Source organism: Syngnathus floridae, chromosome 2 (genome assembly GCF_059516105.1).
Source record: "Syngnathus floridae isolate MCC-2025c chromosome 2, RoL_Sflo_1.0, whole genome shotgun sequence".
NCBI lineage: Eukaryota > Metazoa > Chordata > Actinopteri > Syngnathiformes > Syngnathidae > Syngnathus > Syngnathus floridae.
In genome coordinates this window covers 25068600-25083995 of record NC_142414.1, presented here as the reverse complement: position 1 = coordinate 25083995, position 15396 = coordinate 25068600, and the positions used below count along the sequence as shown (strand labels likewise).

The 15396-nt window shown below is 41.6% G+C and overlaps 1 protein-coding gene across 7 annotated transcripts in view; it reads right to left on the bottom strand.

Annotated features, from left to right (window-relative positions):
• The window catches only part of prdm16 (PR domain containing 16), a 149263-nt gene that overhangs the window by 92051 nt on the left and 41816 nt on the right, over nt 1–15396 (bottom strand). For all 7 annotated transcript variants that reach the window (XM_088369959.1, XM_088369962.1, XM_088369954.1 and 4 more), the window contains exon 2: nt 5515–5945. In XM_088369959.1, the coding sequence (XP_088226085.1) occupies nt 5515–5945 (431 nt within the window). The remainder of the gene's footprint in view (nt 1–5514; nt 5946–15396) is intronic.

The window sequence follows — 15396 nt, the reverse complement described above, 5'->3', positions numbered from 1 at the left end:
CCAGCCCTTAGGCAATTTTGAGCAATCGTAAGGGTACTGTTTCCTCCATTGGGCACTATAAAATCGTGAAAAAAATAATTAGACTCGATATAATGATAATAAAACTATTAATTACTATTAACCTTTGGAATGAAACCACTAATAGATTTTAAGACATTTTTTGGCACTTGTTTCTTGTATTCTTGCACTCTTGTACGCTGCTGTGACAAGAACATTTCCCCACTGTGGGATAAATAAAGTTCTATCAATTAATCAATCAGATTCAAATGTATCCAATGTCAATTAATATTGCTACAAATGATAACGCCAAATAATGCCACACTAAATGAGATAGTGATGGAATTAAGTATCAGGTCATGTCAATAATAATACTAATAATACTAATAACAGTAATAACAATATTAATATTATTAATACTACTACAACTACTACCACCACTACTACGTACTACTACGTACTACTACTACTACTACTACTGCTACTGCTACAGCTACCACTACCACTACCACTACCACTACCACTACCACTACTACTACTACAGCTACCACTACCACTACTACTACTGCTACTACTACTAGTACTACTACTACTACTACTAATAATAATAATAATGCATGGCATAAACATTAAGAATTCCGTAGCAAGCAAACAAATCAGACACATTTCAAGCTGCACCCTTTGAATGCCCTACAGGGACATCTTAGGCATAAGAACCTCAGCAGGCAAAACACAAAAGGCAAGCAAACAATGATGGAGGCAAAAGGTGGGTCAAGACAGATAAGTGTCAGGGTGCGCCGGGACTTTGCCGTAATCTTCAGAGACATGAATATTAGCTTGGCTCAGTCTTAAACAGACAAAAAACAAAGCGTATGAGGTGAGCAAGAGGTGAGAAAAATCAGCTGCCAGGGAAAATGAGAAAAGTCTATTGGCAAACATATGGGTGGGTGGCAGACACATGATGCCATTGCTGGATCGACACATGTCACGTAGGAATTTGGCTTTATATAAGAATACCCACCCACCAGACAGCTTGCCCTATCACTGTGTCAACAAGAGGGTCAATAGAAGAGCTAGCATATTTCCCCCTCTTTCCACACATCACTGGATGAATGGCACTGATATGGAAAACCACCCCACAAAAAGTCAATAGAAAAAGAATGTAAGACGGGCAGAAAGCCGTTTGCCTTTGCAAACTGGCAAAAGACAAATATGGCAGTAATGGTGACATGGTCTATTTATTCTTAGAAATTATTTTTATAGTCACTTTTCACTGAATGGATCATTTTATTGGGATCCAATACGATTTCACTTTTAAAAGGTTTGCACCTTTACAGACGTAGAAATGGCCTTTTGACATGCTCAAGTATTTTACCCATCTTTTTAAAAAAACAACAACAACCTTGTACTAGAAACAGTCCTGCACCTCTGCAAAATTACAAACACAACATAGTATTAGATTGATACTGCTCTGACGATTTAATAAAACAGACAATGTTGTACTTGTTTTATCGTGTCTCATTATGATGTGATGTGCTATGATGTGGTGTGATATATTATGATATGATGATATGACATGATATATGAGATGATATGAGATTAGATGAGACGGCACGAGATGAGTTTAACCATTTTCAACCACTGTGATCATCAGGTGTGCAGTGGGACCTACTTAGTCCGATTTTGTTTTCACAACAAATTATCTATTTTGGTTCATCCATCCATACCAGTGACATGTAGTGACAGGCAGAGCAATTACATTTCACACCGCTACATGGCAGAGGATACAATCGTGTATCACCTTCTGGCATTGATATAACCGAATAATATCTTTGTGTTCAAGTGAACAGGCCCAGATTTTACACTGAGTGAGTGTGAAATAATTCACTGTCACGCGAATGTCACTGGAAATTTTTCAGTGGAAGTGTTATAGAAGTTAGCTGTAAATAAACTGTTGGAGGGAGCAATTTGCTGCAAAACTGGTATGTATGCACGCTGACGTTAAAATGAAAACAAAAACAAGAATGAGTAAAAGCAGTTTTACAACTGATAATTGTATGGACAAAGCAAGTGGTCACAGTGAGGCTTAAGAACAATTTGAGCAGAGTAAGAAAAATCCAATATAAAGTACTTATAAATTTGAAGTGCAATTTCTTTTATCTTTTTTCTGAAGGCTAGAAAAATGGAAAGGTTGATGCTCTTTTTATATGTATTACTTTTGCCAAACACGTCCTCATGTGTTGTCATTTGCCTTATGTCTGAACACAAGTCATTAGTTCATGAGGCAGTTTACGGAAGAGCACAATAGCTGCAGCCATTGTACCATGAGATGTCTCTATCATTCAATAAGGAGAGTCAGGCCAATCTAGCAGCAAGATAATAGCAGCCGCGGCTCTGACAGCGGATCCCCACACTAGACCTCTCTGAGGGTTTGGGCTCCCTCTGCTTTTGCAGGGTTTTCTATCCTGACGGGATGGCTCTCCCCCCCCTACCCTCACACACACGCACACTCACATACTGTAGACTTGGGGCCCCGGTGTTCTATCATGTTGCGCTAAAGGGGAAGCATAATGGTTTTTAAATGGATGACTCGGTACTGGCCCAAAGAGGCAGTGTGAGACTGGAGAGAATGGCCATGGCCCGCAGCAAAGTAGCTCTTAGATTGAGCTGTCCGTCTCGCTGAAATGAGTCTGAATTAACACCCCTTCCAGTCCCCCGATGCCCCGAGACAGACAATAGTTGGCTTCCTCTCTCCCTTCCTCTTCTTTCATGCCATTCGCCCCTCTGCAACACGGCTTAACTTCCACTCACACCCCCAAAAGATTACATGAGCCGTATAAGCAGCAGTTTTACTCACGTCCACAGCTAAAATTTCCAATCGGTTAAGTTTCCCCAACAATTGTAAATATTTGCACGCATTTTTGAAAATCCTTAAACTGTGCTTGTTCACAGTTTTGCATGACACCAGTGGAGGTCAACCACACTGATTTGATGTTTTAATTATTATTATTATTATTATTATCCATCCATCCATTTACTGAACCGCTTAGTCCCCACGGGGGTCGCGGGCATGCTGGAGCCTATCCCAGCCGTCAACGGGTAGTAGGCGGGGAACACCGTGAACCGGTTGCCAGCCAATCGCAGGGCACACAGAGACAAACAACCATCCGCACTCGCACTCACGCCTAGGGACAATTTGGAGTGCTCAATCGGCCTACCAAGCATGTTTTTGGGATGTGGGAGGAAACCGGAGTGCCCGGAGAAAACCCACGCGGGCCCGGGGAGAACAAGCAAACACCACACAGGGAGGGCCGGAGGTGGAATCGAACCCGCACCCCCCTAACTGTGAGGCGGACGTGCTACCCAGTGCGCCACCGAGCCGCCTTATTATTATTATTATTATTATTATTATTATTATTATTATTATTATTGTATCATATGTATTCTGTTGAGGGTCGGGGGAAAGAGCGGACTTTGGGCAAGAGGCGCGGTACACCCTGAACTGGGTGCTTGTCATAGACATACAACATAAAGAGAAAAGCAACCATTCACACTCATATTCTTCCCATCATTGAGGGGGAAGTGAACATACTTTGCTGCCCAGGTCTGCCTGTCTATTTGTCTAAGAGCAGAGGCATTAGATGAGTAGATGGTGAAAAGGGGCGCACAACTCTCCTCAGGGAGTCTGTCGGTGATTATCAACAGGCCAACTGTTATGACTGTCTGTGATAAGGGTCTGGTCGAGGATAGCCCCTGAAGGGTTCCAGCCCTGAAGTAGACAGGAAATGTGAGGCAATAATACGGCCTGAGACTCAGTCAGTCCTCCAACGAGAGCTGAGGACAAGGAAGGCAGACAGATCAATCGCTCCTCTGCAATTGGGGAGCAAATGCCACATGTTTTCGCTTGAATGGAAACAGAAGGGACCTCAGGAGGAAAAATCTCAGTGAAAAAAATGTCCACTCGTAACATCTCAATGAATTAATGACTCCGAATATGTATTATCTAAAAGTCAAAACTCCATAATGTGGATCATCTTGATTTAGCAGTCGGGGAGAAAACGTGCATATCTATTTTTCCCCACTGAACAAATTTGATGCCCATTAGAAATGAAGCTGTTGGCTAAACCTAGCAGCCGATGAATATGCAGTTGACGGGCAGAAAAGAAAGAAAATACTTGGCGTGTGTCATTTTTGGAGCGGTGCCCTTTGCACCTTGAATGGCGACGCATAATATGAATGTTAAACAAGGAAACGCCGCTGCTGCTCAGCATGCATGCACCGGCGTTCTTTAATCACCAACACATTCTAAAATTGCTCTTAACGGAATGAAGGGACATGCATCAAGGTGAATGAAATCCCTTTTGTGTTACACCATTGTCAGGACAGCTGTTTTATTTTTTATCCTTCAATATCTATCCATTATTTTCTAAACTGCTTATCTTCATGAGGGTCACGTGCTGGAGTTTTGGGGCGGTGGGTGGGGTACACCTTGAACTTGACAGCCAATCTCAGGCTTCAAAACGCATTCATTTATTTTTCCTTACTACTCTTAGAGATTAGTCTCCAGACTCTGCTGAAGCATTCCACAGCTGACTTTGGGGCAAGAGGTAAACTGGTAATCAGTCAATTGCAAGGTACATTTAGACTAGCAACAATCCACATGCGCGTTCAACATTTCAATATTAACATTATTTTAGGATGAATAATTTTGCTAAGTAAAAGTTTTCATAATTTGTTTGGCCCTAAACAAATTAGTTCTATTTTAGCATTTACCATGGGAAAAACTATGCATTTAACAAAGTGTTCTGGGCAGTGAATGAGCAGTCCGACATTGAGTCAGTGAAAGGAAAAGTGAGCCAGAATATTTCATGTCTGATTGGCCACATGAGAGAGAAAAGAACAGACAGAAACCAGTTGACTTTCTTTTCTTAATGAGCTTAGTGAAGCAACTTCAATATCGCCTAATGTCTTGTCAAAATGAAAATTAATAGTGCAATATGCCGCCATTGCATTTGGTCATGCTTCTTCCATTTCCATATCAGGTGGCGTGACCAAATGAGCATGCCCGCTCACGGCGACGCCCCGAAAAGCTGATACCTCCGCTAATCAGCAAGATTTTTCCATCTGACATTGCTGCGCAGCTAGATATGTAGACGAGGGCGCATTTAGCGCATGTGTGTGCGTACGTGTGCGCGAGTGTGTGTAGTCAAAGATGAGGGCCAATCATGAGATGGTGATGCAAATAGAGCTGGCCCCAGCGATGATGATGAGATAGATGCTTATGAATGAACTGTGATTGCTCGAAATGTGCAACGTGCGAATGCAGAGTGACTCATTCATCACTCAGCCTCCTCACAGCAATATTACACCCCACCCCCCTTTTTGTCACTACTCTTTGTTAATATCATATGCACTGTATGTATTGCTGTTTGTGCCCTCACACTAAAGAGGTCAAAGGTGATACACAGTTGCTATGAATATGAAAAAGGGCATAGAAACAAAACACAAAGATCGTACCTCCCATCCGAAGGAGCTGCCTTTGCTGTGCAGACCGAACCTCTCGCCGACTCTGATACGGGTCTTGGCCCAAACGCCCAAGCCGGCACCCGGTACCGATGACTCCCGCAGCTCCAGATCGGCGGGAATCGGAATGTCGTCGGGAATGTAGACTGGTGCCTCGTAGGGCGAGCCTTCCTTGGGCGTAGTGAAGTCCTGGTCATTGCTGCTGCTGTTGTTGTTGAGGAGGTGATGGTGGGTGTTGTACATGTGGGGGTGCAGCAGCAGGTGGTGGTTGTTTGGGTGGGAGGGGCTCGGTGAGGGCAGGGGAGACATGTTGATGATGCCATCCTCTGCGTCGTCTTCAGGACTGTCAGTGCAAGTGCCGCCGGCCGCCAAGCCCGGAAGGTCGGCCTCTGTGTCGTACATGCTGTCCACTGGCTCGCTGTCATCTGATGACACAAAAGACAATGACTGTTGAAAAATTCTGCCTTGCTCATCGGTATTAGGAAAAACAATCGGAAACAAAACAAAATTCTTTGACAGGTTTAAATGCATACAAAATGTATCTGTGTCATTATACACTTTGGAAACTGCCATGAAGTCATTTTTATTTTTTCAATAAAATCCTATGTAAACGTGGACTGGCATTTGGCTAACTCAAGCCAAAATGACATCAGCAGTGTTTTTAATCAATCTCGCTCCATGTGGTGGAACACGCCAAGCTTGCAAGCTCGTCCCAGGTTGTCGTTAGCACCAAATGTTATTATTATACTTCTATTTATTTAGTTTAATAGCATGTGATGTTTGAAATGCATCAGTCATAGGTGCAGTACGTAGGTTATGTTTCAGTGCTGTCATGGTAATGAGGCTGTACGGGAAGTGCTTGGAGATGTATCGAATGAGCTAATCAAACACTTGTGGAATCATGGGAGATCATTTGCAGCACAGATCATCTTTTTGTTCTGTGCTAAATATTTGGCCTTCTGCCCGCCGACAGATGTGGCCTGTGAACGCTGTTAAATTAACTGGCATGTAAGTTTTTAATGTGAAACGTAAAACTAGCAAAGCACGGGACAGCGGCTGTCCAGTGCTTGGCAAAGCTGAAGCCGCTCCACGAGGCTCCAGGAGACGTATCACATAAAGTTATAGCAGTAAAAGTCTGCCTTTTATGACCGATTTTGCGTCATCCAGCGATTTTGACGGGAAAATACTTTTTTTTTCTTTAATGATCACCATTTCATTGGAGTTGGGATCAGGCGCACAGCTCCCACTGTACAATCAAAAATGTTTTCAGGCTGCTAAACACTTTTTCCCCATTCCTATCCCTTCGTTCATTCCTCTACTCGCGCTAAGACTTGACCCACTGAGAGCAATTTTGACAAGCGTAGAGACAGCCTCGGAAAATCTATTAAATTTGGCTTAAGAGCCTCCATGCACATACAATTGCCCAGATGACTTGACTGAATGCACAGTCTTCATATATACTACATTAAATTGCACAAAATGGTAAAAGAAAATACAAAAAAACAAAGATTGCACATGTACATTGAAAATCTGGTTTATTATTTAGGCTATATACTCCATCTTTACACATTTTTCTTTTACCTGAAACACCTAGTCCTTATTTCCTAATGCTTAAATTTGAAACTACTATGTTATAAGTCTTTTCTTATTTCATAAACAATAAATATTTTACTAAGTTTATGTTTTTAGCCTTAATCACTAATCATGTCACACTACTGTTTCAAAGTAGACAAAGTTCGGCGACATCCCATGATCTAAATTCCCCACACGATGCAACCAGGGTGTGTGGCTCAAAAGTTTGGGAAATACTTTTTTAACCAATATCAGCATAACACCACCTTCAAGGGTAAGCACTTCCCTTCACCCAAAAATACATCCAAACATTTAAAACCAAGCTGTATGATTTAACAAATAAAGATCTGGTGGAGGTATAAAATAAATAAAAAAAGAGGAAATGTTCATTTGCGAACCTTAACTTTTGCAAATACTCTGGGTGAAAAACATGTAAACGGGTAATTATTATTCCAGACCACAATTACAGTTTAAATATACCGTTTAAGAGTCCCTGCTCTCGGCTGTAAAAGGCAGCAGTTAAAAGAAAGATGAGAAAGAGGAGGAGGCGAAGAAAAGTGACGACTGGGCTGCTTTTAAACATCTCTATGTTAGTTCTGCGTCTCAGACAGCCAAAGGAGAGATGTTAGCTTCGCCTCCCAAAGGACCTCTAAAAAAACAGCGCGGCCAGATAGTGCCTTCCTCTCCCTGGCTGCCGATGTTGTTCTTTCTCTCTCTGCTCTTCTCACCATCTCCTTCTCTTTTACGGGCAGCTATTTATCCTGATTACATCAGGGGTCAATCATTAATTCGCACCTTGGGGGTCCCGATGCTGGCTGTGGCTACAATGGGCTGCTTGTGTTCAGTGGCTGTTATTCTAGCGGAAAACTCCACCTGAGAGCCAGGCGCAAGCCACATGAAGGCATCTAATTTTACTTGAACAATTATAAATGCACAAAATCTGTTGAACGCTCGCTCTAACAAAGTCATGCATGAGCTTCGATGCAAGCCGACCGCACAAACGTCTGTTTGCATCTGAAGGAGCTGCTACTTCACTCAAGGACAGGAGATCAAACGGTGGTTGGTAAAGATGATATCATGTAACTGGTGCACAACGGCACTAATACAGTTGAATGAAAATGCGCAGCAAAGTCAATTTGCAAAGGTAAGAGGCAAAAAAAAAAAAAAAAAATCATGATCACAGTCATCAGTCTTACCATGGCAAAATAACTTGAGACGCAGCTGAAAATCAGCGCTTTGATCGTAGGGTCTTACAACGGGTAAAGTGTTTTGTGGTTGAGTTTAATCAGAGCACTCCAGACTTAAACACAGTGAGATACAGATCTGCCGTCATTTTCTGCTGTCTGCCTGGACGTACACAAACACATGCTTTGTAGCCTGCAGAATAAGTTGGACTGTTAACCCGGGTTGAGGAACAAAATTCACTGCATAGATTACATCGGGTAAGAAATCTCCAAATGGGACCCAATGCACTCATTTAGTGGGGGAAAAATAACAAGGAATCTCTGAAAAATTCTAATCAAATAAACAATTCTAATTGCAGGCAGACATACAAACATTGAAAACCTCTGCAGATCCCAAGTTCCAATGGAAGTCAACAATAGTTTGTGCTTTCAGAGCCAGGTACATGGTTTGCAAGAGCATGGTTGTGGCTCAGATAACAATGAAAGAGAGCTGGAAATAGGACATGCACGGCAGTGACGGCCATCATAAAGTACACGCGTCCCATTTCCCTGTCTAACACACACACACACACACACACACACACGCACACACACACGCACACACACAGGATCGTTCTCCACTCGTAAAGTGATCTGGTTCAATTCAAAAACGAAAGGCCAAGGAAATGTCCAAACTATGCAGAATGACTCCAAATATGGGGAGAAAAGTGTGTCTCGTGGAAGGAGGGAAATGGCAAGAAAGACAGATATGAAAAATGAACTCAGAAATACGTGACTAAAACATTTTGAAGAGCACACATGCCCTTGGAAAAGTGAGATGCACGCACACTATTGGCCATCGTGACACTTTATGATGCTTTTGCACGGCACCATTCCAGATTGCTTTGGAGTGGTTGTTTTTCCAGCCATAAACTGTCAAATTCACATCACTCTGAATGCACTGCGACATGCTTGCAACCTGCAATAGTGGAGGGGAAGGAGACTTTCATTTTGGCCAAAGTAATGAGACAAATAAAATTGAGGGCCGCAATGAAATGGAAATACAACCAGGTCGTCACTGCTTTTTGCTACAACTGTAGCTGAGTCTCCCAAGTTTTGATAAGTCAACGTAAATATTTTACACAAGAAAAATATCTGGTTAATTATGTGCCTGCTGCCATCTAATGAAAAAGCATTTTGTTGTTATGACTGTTACTACATAGTTACTGGCATAGATAGATGAACAAAGATACATCATTTGCCATAGTAGATAAATAATAATTTTCAGAGCATTTAAGTGGAATTGTGTAAATTCTCGCCGCACACGCTGATGAGCTATCGGGGCAAACTATTGTGCTGTGGCACTGTGGTTGGGAATCATGGCACTGCACTAACCCAGAACACGACTACCAGGTAGTCCCCAAGCAGCAGAGATGAAGCCGTCAAAATCAAGTCAACAGATTCAAACGGCGAGAGTGTGTGAGTGAAAACCGAAAACCCGTATGGTGTATTTTTCCACCGAGGGGTGCCGGTTATTCAAGATGACGTATACATGGAAGCATGTTACCAGGCAGTCCATAAAGCAAAAAAGAAATGACTTAAATGGGGGCGGCTAGTTGGAGGAAAGGTGTGTATTTTGTGTGTGTGTTTACATGGAAGTAGTGAGAGTGCAACGAGGGCACAGTCAGCTACAATAGCAGCAAGCCACTCCGAATGAAAACACTGTTTCCCCTTGTAAAAGCACCAGGGAACATTTCCAAGCAACATGCAGAGCTCAAACTGGGCGTCCTCACAGTGAATGAGTGCATGAGGAGCGAGCATATGGAGGACGCAAATGGAGGAGATGAGTGAGAAAACGCAGCCTCCGAGAGGCACATATGTATTCCCTTACAGAGGTGCATACATATACCCTCTGCTTATAAATATACAGTACTGAACTGTGCATATGATTGAGGCCATGATGAGGTTTGTTTTTATGAGGACTTTTTTCTAGCAACTATTTTGGCAAAATAGTATAGATATTTGGCAGAACAAAAAAATACTGATAGCAATCAGTCTGCCTATTAAATAAAGAATACATCTAATTTAAAAATAACTCCTTTTAGTCTTTTATTACTTACAACAACAAAGATACATACAAACATTTGACTGTTTACAAATCTTATCTAACTACAACAGAGAAAAAAATCTGAAATATTTGGCTGATATTTTATTGATTTTAATTTTGAGGGGTTATTTGAATGTCATTAATATTGTCTCATAATGTACTGTGTAAATGTATAAGGGAGCTGCAAAGAAAAAATCATCAAAAAAAAAGGCTGATTTATTTTTTCCAAATTATAAAAATCGGCCGATTAAACTGGCCGTCTGATTAATCGTTTAGGCCCCAATAACACTTGAGCCATTTTTATTTGCTTAACTCTTTTTGTGCGTTTCTTAAAAAAAGCAAATAAAAAATAATTATCGATGGACTTAAACAGATTTTTGCTCTGTGCTAAATACATACAAAGTTACAGTTTTTATTTGTTTTAAATGACAGCAATTATATTATAATACTTTAATTATAAAAAATAGTCACCATTTTTACTTCCTGACACGGTTTTCTATTTCAAACTCTGTCCATTGTGCCACCAGGTTAATCTAATGCGCCGATCAAAACATTGTTATTGCAACACGAGTGTGTATGCACTGTATAACACTTAGTAGAAATGTAATGTATTGCATTTGCACAGAAAAAAAATACACTTATACATTTGTGTTTGTGTGCTGCACTGAAACAACACAGTTGATGTATTGATGTGTTATTTGTGCTGAAAAGGCCTCAAGGCATTGCATCCAGCAGCGTGCATGTGCATGTGTGTGCGTACGCGTGTGTATGTGTGTGTGCACTCGTGTTTACGCTAAAAGGCGCAATGGAGGCTCCAGGCAAATAGAAGACAGCGTGTGTACAGTCTCCTGCTGTGTGTGGTGTCCCCGTGGTCCCAAGAGGGCCCGTGGCCAAGGCTTGTGCAGACATTTATTAACAGGGGAGATTAATAGCACCATAGCAAAACATATTCACGAGCATGATAAATATCAATAATAATCAATATCGAGTTACATTTGCCAAATTGAGTCGCAAAGATCACCCAGGGGCAGGGGACTGGAATAGGAGAGGGAGTCATGTAAAAAGATGAGTATGACAAATTAGGTACACCTGCAAAACTAATTGAGAAACAAAAACAGGGCCTTTATAAAATGATACTCTTTTTAATTCGACACCATTAGAAAGATGTTCAGCGACTGCAGCAATGAGTACCGATGGGTGTTATCTGACATGAAACACCTTTCATAAATCAAATACACAAAGAGTTGCAGTCCCCTTTAACAGTGTGCATAGCAGCTCACTAAAATCTGATTTATGTATACACGGACTGTCGAACAAAGGAAGACTGAGAACAGTGTCAATAGTCAGAGGGGCCAATCAATAAAATCTATAGAACATTATTTCATTTGATGACAGCTTAACATGTCAAGTCAGAAGTAGGAGGCACTTTTACAAGGATGGCTGTAGAAACTCCAAGATGTCCTCCAACGTTCAGATGAATAGTTATAACACAACAGGCCGTGTGCAAGTGTACGTGCGTGTGTGTGTGTGTGTGTGTGTGTGTGTGTGTGTGTGTGTGTGTGTGTGTGTGTGTGTGTGTGTGTGTGTGCGTGTGTGTGTGTTGCCGGTGCAACTTCCTTTAACAAGCCTTTGGAGAACCCTCAAAGCGAGCGCAGCGACAGACAGCCCACACAACAAACTCATCCACGCTTATTAAATGGGGCTAATAAAGAGTTAGGTGCAGAGTGACCCATGGCGTTTTCTTTCATAGTTTTTCAAAGTCTTATCCTTTTGCTCATGCGTGATCCTAAAAATGTAAAAATGCTATCTATGCCCAAATGGATCACTTTGTCTTCATCACTTTTTGTACTTATTTATTAGAATCAAGCAATAGACACGACACCAGATGCAACCTGTTTTAGGTCCGCGCTCATTGTGAAATGTACGCCCCACAATTTGTTTTTTGTTAGGATGACTTATTCTCCAAGATCACGCATTTTACAGTGTGTAAAATAGAGGTCGGACAATATACCAATATATTGTACCGCAAAAAAAAAAACCAAAAACAACAAAAAAAAAAAAAAAAAAAAATATATATATATATATATATATATATATATATATATATATATAAAAAAAATATATATATATATATATATATATATATATATATATATATATATATATACTTTTTTTTTTTTTGCGGTACAATATATTGGTATATATAGATATATATAGATATATAAAAATATATATATATGTATATATATATATATATATATATACACATATATACACATACACACACACTGCACCACACACACACACACACACACACACACACACACACACACACACACACACACACACATACACACACACACACACACACGCACACACACAAACTATGACTCCGTTCGTTCGATTGGGCCTGCTAAACCTGCATATTGTATCAGTGAAAATGTCCTCACGTGATGATGGAGGTAATTCTATTCACCTCTGCCACTGCATGCAGCGTCCAGTCATACATCAGTCTATTACTCGCCAGTCTCGCTCCCCTCTGCTCTTCTCTTCTCCTCACCCACTCTCCCTCCAGTCATTAGCCAGTGAATTAACGGCAATCCAGCATGCTATTAATCACCCTGACAAATGTGTTTGCATCGCCTCGTAAGGCCGGCACGCAAACGGCGGCGTGGGGGCGCTGGATGGGCCAAAATGAGCATTGGCATGTGAGTCATACTGTGGCAAAGAAGTGCAAAGAAAATTGAGTTGTAGCAGAATGAAGCACTCAAGATGACATGCACTATAGGTGGCGCAAGAAATAAGGGTGTAGAGCTCCAAAAATAATGGACGTATAGTACCAGAAGTAGTTGTTGTAGGAGAAACATTAGTTGCTTTCATTAAAAAAAAAAAAAAACATTGAAATGATCATACCATTTAACTAATTTAAGTGCAAACATAAAGATAAACAAAACAAACAAATAGATGTATTTTTTAAACTTTTTAACAAGCTGTCTATTTATTGGCTTATAACATTTTATATATTTCTTTAATCTGGTTAGAAACGTTTTTAATAATTTTTTAATGTGGTTAGATAATTTATTTAAGTGTCACAATGCTTAGCCATCTCATTAAAGTAAATTATACACGAGACAAAGCAAAGCATGTACGTTGTAATGTGTATTATCTCGAACCCAAATCCGGCTCCCATAAATCCAACTAATCATCCCTATTGGTGTTACCTCCCTCTCCAATAGGGAGACCACCTGTGGGAGGCCCGAGCTGAGCCAGTCAGGTGGGTCGCAGCCATCATACAATCCCGTGTCATCAGGCTGTCACTACAAATGCAACTGACATGGGAGATATGCTAATCCACTTAGCTTCTAGATCAGCCAGGAGTCTGGTAAGCAGCCCTGGCTCAGTCGACAATCAGAGGAACACACGCACTGCACAGCCCAAGGCTCGACACAAAAGGGGGCAAATGCGGGATTTTTTTTTTAGAACATTTACAGGATATGAGTGTATAATAGGGGACCGTTGTAGATTGCACAGGAAACGTCATGATTTATTTAATTTGAACATTTGTAATCATTCTGATGAGCTGCCGTACTGAAATGAATCTAAGAATAAGTTGTAAAACAGACAGATGGATAGACAGAAAAACATATGGATAGTAAGGCTGACAGGCACACACATTTTCAGATCAACAACTTTATCCAAAATCTACACTATAATTTGTTCTAGCATAATGCTGAGAACAAGCAGGATGGAAACAAGTCCCTTGCCAAAGGAAAATACTGCAGATTGAAACATCATCTTTTAAAACCAATCAAAGAATGATGGCAAGTGAAGGCAATGCATCGAAATAGCGTATTCCTGCTTGCTCCTGATCAAAGCTTCCAGTCAGCAACAAGGTGTCAGAGTTCAAAACTATTGCGCCACTCAGTCAGATGATATCTCAGACGGATCCATCTTATTTCCCGGCCATGACTTCCCCTATTAGGAGCCGCAGCCTCGTTCTTACTAATCAGTTTGCTATCCCACAGAAACAGGAAGGAAGAGAAGGAAACAGATGGGAAAGCGGGACAATGGCGAGCGAGGGACACAATGCTGACTTCTCCCCTCCTCCTCCTCCTCCTCCTCCTTCTCTCGGCCGCCGCTGCCCAGCTCGCACTCTGTGGCCAGCCGTGCGGCCAGAGAGAGGGGAGGCTCACAATCAGCAACAATACTGTATACAAGTGGCGGTGAACAATGGAGGCCGGCCACAAAGAATTCTGGGAACAGGGGCGCAGCCTTCTTCTCCTTTGGGTCAGCTCGATATGCATCGGGCTGCTGAGACAGCCCGGTGCCAGACAGAGAAGGAGAGAGACACACACCGAGACAGAGAGAGAGAGAGAGAGAGAGAGAGAGAGAGAGAGAGAGAGAGAGAGAGAGAGAGAGAGAGAGAGAGAGAGAGAGAGAGAGAGAGAGAGAGAGAGAGAGAGAAAGATGAAGTTGGTTTACGAGAGCTGGAACATCACACACACACACACACACACACACACACACATGCGCACACACACACACGCACATGCGCACACACATACACACACACACACACACACACACACACCACCTGCTGTGCTACACTTTATCAGCCACAATGTCAGCATGAGGCACTCTTAATCTGTCCCTCTTCACAAACGGGCACACATTTAGGGTGCAGTATGGTCAGTCAATTCTGTGCATAATTAACCGCGCATAAGAACTACACAATCAACTGGGAATGGGTATGAAATGTGCGCCAATCAGGATTTTTTTTTAAGCACATGTTCATATAGACAGTGCTTAACATATTTGTATTAGACCACTATACGACTTTTTTTCCCCCCAAGAATTGAGTCGTCTTGTTTCATGACAGGTGGTCCATTTTGTTAGCCACTATCGAAAATTTTTTTGTGCTTCACATTTCCACAAAGAAAGAACTAGAAGTGGAAGTGCAGCAAGGCCATTCCATTTCCCCTTCCCTTAAGTGTTCAGCCTGCGCGGTGAATGAGAGACATTTGGAAATAATTG